General features: G+C 40.6%; 1 protein-coding gene across 2 annotated transcripts; it reads left to right on the top strand.

Moving 5' to 3' along the window:
• Nucleotides 1–2542: 2542 nt before the first annotated feature.
• Nucleotides 2543–5721, top strand: LOC124009176 (zinc finger protein 263-like). Of its 2 annotated transcripts, none has more exons than XM_046320736.1 (4): nucleotides 2543–3084; nucleotides 3184–3305; nucleotides 3465–3579; nucleotides 3797–5721. In XM_046320736.1, the coding sequence occupies exons 1-4, from the start codon at nucleotides 2871–2873 to the stop codon at nucleotides 4906–4908; spliced, it is 1563 nt and encodes a 520-aa protein (XP_046176692.1). In that variant the 5' UTR covers nucleotides 2543–2870; the 3' UTR covers nucleotides 4909–5721. The 2 variants fall into 2 exon arrangements, with proteins under 2 accessions (XP_046176692.1, XP_046176693.1); XM_046320737.1 differs by having other exon boundaries at nucleotides 2543–3097.
• The last annotated feature ends 1859 nt before the right edge of the window (nucleotides 5722–7580 follow it).

The following is a 7580-nucleotide window of genomic DNA, read 5'->3' as shown; positions in this document are numbered from 1 at the left end:
ATAAGTTGTGAAATGGACCATTTTCCTGTCAAAATGTAACGAGTACTTTTGGGTGTCTGGGAAAATGTATTGAGTAAAAAGTACATTATTTTCTATAGGAATGTAGTGAAGTAATAGTTGGCAAAAAATATAAATAGTAAAGTACAGATACCCCAAAAACCTTAAGTAGTACTTTAAAGTATTTGTACATAAGTACTTTGTGTGTGTGTGCTTACACTATTTCTCTGCTACTGTATGGGTGGGTTGGTTTGTGTGTGAGGGTCCTGTTCTGGTCTTGGAGGTGAACCCACACTGCTCCGTTGAACTGGTGTGTGGCGATGCACTGGGCCAGCTCTACTTCCTCTCCTAGAGAGAATAACCACCCAGTGTACACACAGTCATTGTATACACACACTGCTGTTTACACGCACTGCTCCGTACACACACATAGCCCTAATTAACTTACTCTCTCACAGATATATCAGTACTGCTGTACTGTTATGCATATTCTCTCATGCAGCTCAATCAACACCACCTGTTATCTTCTACACATGATCTAATATGCATACTCTTTATCTAATACCTCTACTTACACTACCGTTCAAAAGTTTGGGGTCACTTAGAAATGTTCTTGCCTAGAAGGCCAGCATCCCGGAGTCGCCTCTTCACTGTTGACGTTGAGACTGGTGTTTTGCTGGTACTATTTAATGAAGCTGCCAGTTGAGGACTTGTGAGGCATCTGTTTCTCAAACTAGACACTCTAATGTGCTTGTCCTCTTGCTCAGTTGTGCACCGGGGCCTCCCACTCATCTTTCTATTCTGGTTAGGGCCAGTTTGCGCTGTTCTGTGAAGATAGTAGTACACAGCGTTGTACGAGATCTTCTAATTCTTGGCAAGTAATCACATGGAATAGCCTTCATTTCTCAGAAAAAGAATAGACTGATGAGTTTTAGAAAAAAGTTATTTGTTTCTGGACGTTTTGAGCCTGTAATCGAACCCACAAATGCTAATGCTCCAGATACTCAACTGGTCTAAAGAAGACTGTTTTTATTGCTTCTTTAATTAGCACAACAGTTTTCAGCTGTGCTAACATAATTGCTAAAGGGTTTTCTAAGAATCAGTTAGCCTTTTAAAGCTGCCACCCCCGTGCTTCACGGTTGGGATGGTGTTCTTCGGCTTGCAAGCTTCCCCCTTTTCCCGCCAAAGATAACGATGGTCATTATGGCCAAACAGTTACATTTTTGTTTCATCAGACCAGAGGACATTTCTCCAAAAAGTACAATCTTTGTACCCATGTTCTGTTGTAAACCGTAGTCTGGATTTTTTTATGGCGGCTTCTTCCTTGCTGAGCAGCCTTTCAGGTTATGTCGATATAGGACTTGTAGATACTTTTGTACCTGTTTCCTACAGCATCTTCACAAGGTCCTTTGCGGTTGTTCTGGGATTGATTTGCACTTTTCTCACCAAAGTACGTTCATCTCTAGGAGACAGAACGCGTCTCCTTCCTGAGCGGTATGATGGCTGCCTGGTCCCATGGTGTTTATACTTGCGTACTATTTTTTGTACAGATGAACGTGGTACCTTCAGGCGTTTGGAAATTGCTCCCAAGGATGAACCCGACTTGTGGAGGTTTACATTTTTTTCTGAGGTCTTGGCTGATTTCTTTTGATTTTCCCATGGTGTCAAGCAAAGAGGTGCTGAGTTTGAAGGTAGGCCTTGACTCAAATTATATCAATTAACCTATCAGAAGCTTAGAAAGCCATGACTTCATTTTCTGGAATTTTCCAAGCTGTTTAAAGGCATAGTCAACTTAGTGTATGTAAACTTCTGTTCCACTGGAATTGTGAAACAATTGTTTGCGTCATGCACTAAGTAGATGTCCTAACCGCCTTGCCAAAACTATAGTTTGTTAACAAGAAATTTGTGGAGTGGTTGAAAAATGAGTTTTAATGACTCCAACCTAAGTGTATGTAAACTTCCGACTTCAACTGTATGTACATGCCTTTAAAAACCTAAGAGAAGGACCTCAATGTAAATCAGCTATAATGCATGTAGTATGCAATGGTTACTTGAAATATATAAATGAAGTTTAATATTAAGTTCACGTTAAACTTGTTTTTTTCCTTTGTTCCCCAGCTGTGTCAAACATGTTATTTCTCTTTTCTCTCCTTCAATAAATACCATACCACATTTTCAGAGTGGTTTCATTAGGTTGTGTGGATGAGAATGGAGATGACCATATTTGATCAGATATAAATAATGAATTTGTATGAATGGTTGAAAAGTGTTTTTGTATTTTACCACAATGCGTTGTGCATTATAAATGCAAATAGCCTTGGCTGCATTTATAATAATGTCTGCCACTGCATTCTCCCCAACATGTAGCCATATGTATTTAACTAAAAAAATAAGTTTTACTATCTGAATTATTTGTCGTATTTTTTAGTAAATAGATATGGCTGCTCTACGTGCAGACACCTAGCCCAAAAAGCTGCATGATGGCGGTACTTTTCCCTTTACGTCGTTTGTAACATGACACACGACATAAAATAAATAATACCGCCATCCTGTGGCCGGTTGGGCCTGAATACACCCTGATACTTTGCCAGTGTCAAACTATACCACATTTGAAGGGCTGTTGCAGTCTCATATTTACGGTAATACCTTATGAGTTGAACGGAAGTGCGATTACATACGAATATCCCACTTCCAACATTGCTGCTGTTTGTCAACAACATTGTTTGCGCGACTCGTTCTCTTCTTACACATACCAAATTGGGCCATTTGCCATAGTGTTGGAACTATAAATAAACGGATTGTTTCTTACACATTGGCTAGTTAGAGAATTGTATTCTATTTACTTAATCACAGAGAATCCTGGGTTGGACAAGATGGCCAGCTGCAATTTTCAGGCACAGTTGGTATCCATTCTTGAGGTATTGGCTAAAGCAGCTGTAGCAGAAATAAGCAATCGTGTAGATGATAGCTGTGCTGTTATACGTTTGGAAATGACCCAAAGCCAGCGTGATATTGATGTACTGAAAAAGAAGTGTCAAATGATGGAGAGCGAGCTGAAGAAGACACGAGGACGAGTCAGGAGAAAAGGTAGTACTTCACGGTAATTTGATTGCATCTTGAACAAATTAATAAAAACACAAATGTGTGAATAATCCTAATAATTGACTGAATACAATTATTTTCCAGGTTTTTACCCCATGTTATCAGAGAGATCTTCATATCCAGTTAAGATTGTTTTGAACAAGCAGAGGAGTAACTCACAGTGGGGAGAAGACAATATGGCAGTTGAAGAGGACTCTCATCTCCATGTGTGATACATCACCTTTTAGAGTTATAGAGATCTGACCTTTTGGATCAATTCTGTTATTGGAATATCAGGAGAATTTACCGCTTTCGTGTGATTCATGAGTATGAAAAGGGTTAGATATGCTGTGTGTCCAGAGTAATAACCTCAGTCCCTGTTACAGCCTACAGATGTGGAGCAGAGAGTGGAGACTGAACCCATACTGATCAAAGATGAGGAGACAGCAGAGGACGTGTGGAAGACTGACCCTCAGGAAGAGCTCAGGATCACTGGAGAGGGTGGGTGTGACCATAAGGGGTACTGCTCTGTCTGTCTATGGAAGAATGTGTGAGGGTGGTCGTATGCACGTTCCAAATTGCTACATTGCTGTCGGGTGTTTTACGTTCTGGCATATGGCGTGCATGTATGCACACAGTCCGTTCAAAAGCAGTCGTATTTTGCAATTGTTAAGGGTCTTTTATAATGTTTAATTTATGTTGATCCCCAAATCTGTAGAGCCTGGTTCCAAGCCTGGGAAATCACCATCCTTTGAGCAACGGCACTGTGATGAGGACTTCATCACACAACCCAATATATCTCCCAGAGACTCCGTGGAACATTACCCCAATTCTGATCGTCCAGAGGAACCAGGAACACCCCGGCTCTCATCTACAAAGGTGTTCAGCACAGAGCAGCACCGGCCAGACGAGGACTCACTAAACCTAGTGATGGTGAAGGATGAGAAAGAGGAGGAGCTGAATCAGACCACAACCCTGGCAGGACCTGACCAGTTTGTCATGGATGACAATGATGGGCAGCTGTGGACCTCTGTGGGTCCAGGCAGAAACACTGACCCTGATGGCCACCCAGATTTCTCCTTTCATTCCACAGAAGAGTACTCTCAGAATATCTCAATTTTCCCATCTCATAGTGGGCTGCCATCCATTCCTACGATGACCAATGAAGTGGGGCCACCGCTTCACTCTTCTATATGGAAACCACATGCTAATATGTTCAGTGCAGGAAAACACATTAAAAGACATATCAGGACATCGGCTGATGAGAATAGACAACAGATGCCAGAGGGACAGAGCAGCGAGACGCTGAACTCAAATAATGTAGGTAATAGTTTAGCTCTACAGTCAAGGCAGCATCAATACAGGGCTTCAGAAGCAACAGTGAGATTGAGTGAGTGCATGACAGGGTCAAACATGGCCACCACCTCCACCTTCTCAGAATACAGCCTGAGTCGCAGTAGTTTTAACATGGTGAAGAGAATGAGGACTCAGTGGAGATCTGGCGGCACCACCGAGAGGCGTTTCAGCTGCACCTTCTGTGGGAAGAGCTTCCAGCGTCTCTGCCAGCTCAAAGTACACCTCCGAAGTCACACCGGAGAGAAACCGTACACCTGCGATCAGTGTGGCAGGAGTTTTACCCAACAGTGCAACCTGATCAGACATGCTATGGTCCACAGCGGGGAGAAGCCCTACGAGTGCACACAGTGTGGGAAGTGCTTCACCCGACGCTCCAAAATGACATCACATCAGAGAACTCACATAGGAGAGAGTCCAGTGTCTCAATACGTGATACCTGCATACCCTGGGGATCCACACACAAGTTTAATGTAGTCTCAGAACAAATAGGAACATAATTTCAGTTTTTCTGTAACTCTTTCTACATGGAAATGTGGTGCAGAAGGTATTTTGACAAGCTTTTCCTCCAAATTGATTTGTGCTTTTCTTGTTTGATTGTTGAAGGCTTGATTTTTAGAATGAATCCGTCTTTTAGATCAATAATACTAATACATGAGGCCTATATGTAGAGCTTTTCAATGACCCAAAATTGCTTTACAATTGTTGAAAAAAATGATCACAAGACTGCACCAGACTAACAGCAGGAGAAGCAAAGAGAATGGGGAGGGGCTTAAAGTAAGGACAAGAGTGTGTGTAGGTGCTTTTTTTTAAATTAGATTTTCTCAACTCCTGCGTCTTTTCATCCTAGTCCTCTCTCGCCTCCTTTGGAAAAAAGGTAAAAATAATGGAGGAGAGGGGGTGAGGAGAGCGATGTGGACGAAAATGTGCTTTTATGGAATGAGATGGGCCTTATCCATCAGGCAAAGGACGTTTACCGGGGTGGATCCCAAAATAAATGTGTAAATCGATGAAAAAAATGTAAATTAGTTTTGCAATACATTTTATACATAAAAGGTTAAGTAGCATATTGTTTTTAAATGTGTGCATGCTTTTCTCCGACGACAATTCAACAGCTGATTCAAAGGGTGTGTGGAAGAAATGTTAAAACTCTTCTGTGCTTGGATACAGTTGTGCTTCCTCGTCAAAAGGGGGGCTATCAAGAAGGGGGAGACGTCTTAGTTTGCCTAATAACGAATAGAGTACCACAGTATGAGTCATGATACCCATAAAACCTAGCGGTCAAACTAACATGGTTTCTATTGTTATTCCACCATAAATGGTTCCCATTTGGGGATTTTAGAAACCCTGATATGACATTTTGATAACCATGTAAATATCTCAATTAAGTATTTACCCCCCCCCCAAAAAAAATTTTTTAATGCTAATTAGCTGCTAATGTGGCTATCATAAGAACTACAAATGCCATGATGATCTAGACGAGACTGTCGAGGCAAAGGTAAGAATCTCTGGATTAACTATCTCTTAGCTAAATGTAGTAATGAATAAACTCGCAACATGTTTTTCAATTGACAGTTCTGTGAACTGTCTTGTGCAAGTTGTAAATTGACACAATACCTGTTAGCAAAGGCGTCAGTTAGAGATGACATGCAGGAGCTTGCAGGGATTTGTAGTTTTGCATAATGCCTACGTTGACGCTAATAAGCATTTTCGAATCTGAGTAAATAGAGTCGAATATATTGATTAAAGTTACCTTGTCCGAGAGATCTACATGGTTATCAAAACGTTAAGATAATCCATCCACCTGTTAGGGTTAGGTAGCATATCAAGAAGCTGATTAAACAGCATGATCATTACAGAGGTGCACTTTGTGCTGGGGACAAAAAAAGGCCACTCTGAAATATGCAGTTTTGTCATACAACACAATGCCACAAATTTTGAGGGAGCGTGCAATTGGCATGCTGACTGCAGAAATGTCTACCAGAGCTGTTTCCAGATAATTTAATATGAATTTGTCTACCATAAGCAGCCTCCAAAGTCTCAATACATGGTACCCGCATACCCTGGGGATCCACACACAAGTTTAATGTCGTCTCAGACCAGAAGGAACAAAGTTAATAATTTGATAATTTTTTGGGTAACATTTTCTATGGGAAAAGTTGGTACATAAGGTATTTTGAGACATTTTGACTAGATTTTCCTCCGAATTCATTGTGAAATGTTTTTCATGTTTGACTGTTAAGGGCTCCTCATTTTTTATTTATTTCAATAACCTATTTAAAATAAAAAAAACATTTCTCATTTACAATGTGACTCCAAAATGACACAATACATTATTTACTATGAATTTATATTGGGCACAACATAATCTGAAACACAACCAAAACAAACTGCAAATGCATCCAACAAGTTTGTAGAGTCACAAGCTTGATTTAGTCATTGCGTGCTAGGAATATGGGACCAAATACTAAACATTTGACTAAATGTAATACACTACAGTTGAAGTCAGAAGTTTACATACACCTTAGCCAAATACATTTAAACTCAGTTTTTCACAATTCCTGACATTTAATCCTAGTAAAAATTCCCTGTCTTAGGTCAGTTAGGATCACCACTTTATTTTAAGAATGTGAAATGTCAGAATAATAGTAGAGAAAATGATTTATTTCAGCTTTTATTTCTTTCATCACATTCCTAGTGGGTCAGAAGTTCACATACACTCAATTAGTATTTGGTAGCCTTGCCTTTAAACTGTTTAACTTGGGTCAAACATTTCAGGTAATCTTCCACAATAAGTTGGGTGAATTTTGGCCCATTCCTCCTGACAGAGCTGGTGTAACTGAGCCAGGTTTGTAGGCCTCCTTGCTCGCACACACTTTTTCAGTTCTGCCCACACATTTTCTATAGGATTGAGGTCAGGGCTTTGTGATGGCCAATCCAATACCTTGACTTTGTTGTCCTTAAGCCATTTTGCCACAACTTTGGAAGTATGATTGGTGTCATTGTCCATCCGGAAGACCAATTTGAGAACCAGCTTTAACTTCCTGACTGATGTCTTGAGATGTTGCTTCAATATATCCAGATAATTTCCCTCATGAAGCCATCTATTTTGTGAGGTGCACCAGTCCCTCCTGCAGCAAAGCACCCCA

This window comes from Oncorhynchus gorbuscha, linkage group LG22, assembly GCF_021184085.1.
Source record: "Oncorhynchus gorbuscha isolate QuinsamMale2020 ecotype Even-year linkage group LG22, OgorEven_v1.0, whole genome shotgun sequence".
NCBI classification, from domain to species: domain Eukaryota; kingdom Metazoa; phylum Chordata; class Actinopteri; order Salmoniformes; family Salmonidae; genus Oncorhynchus; species Oncorhynchus gorbuscha.
Note: the sequence above shows the minus strand (reverse complement) of the source record. Positions and strands in the feature narration are given on the sequence as shown.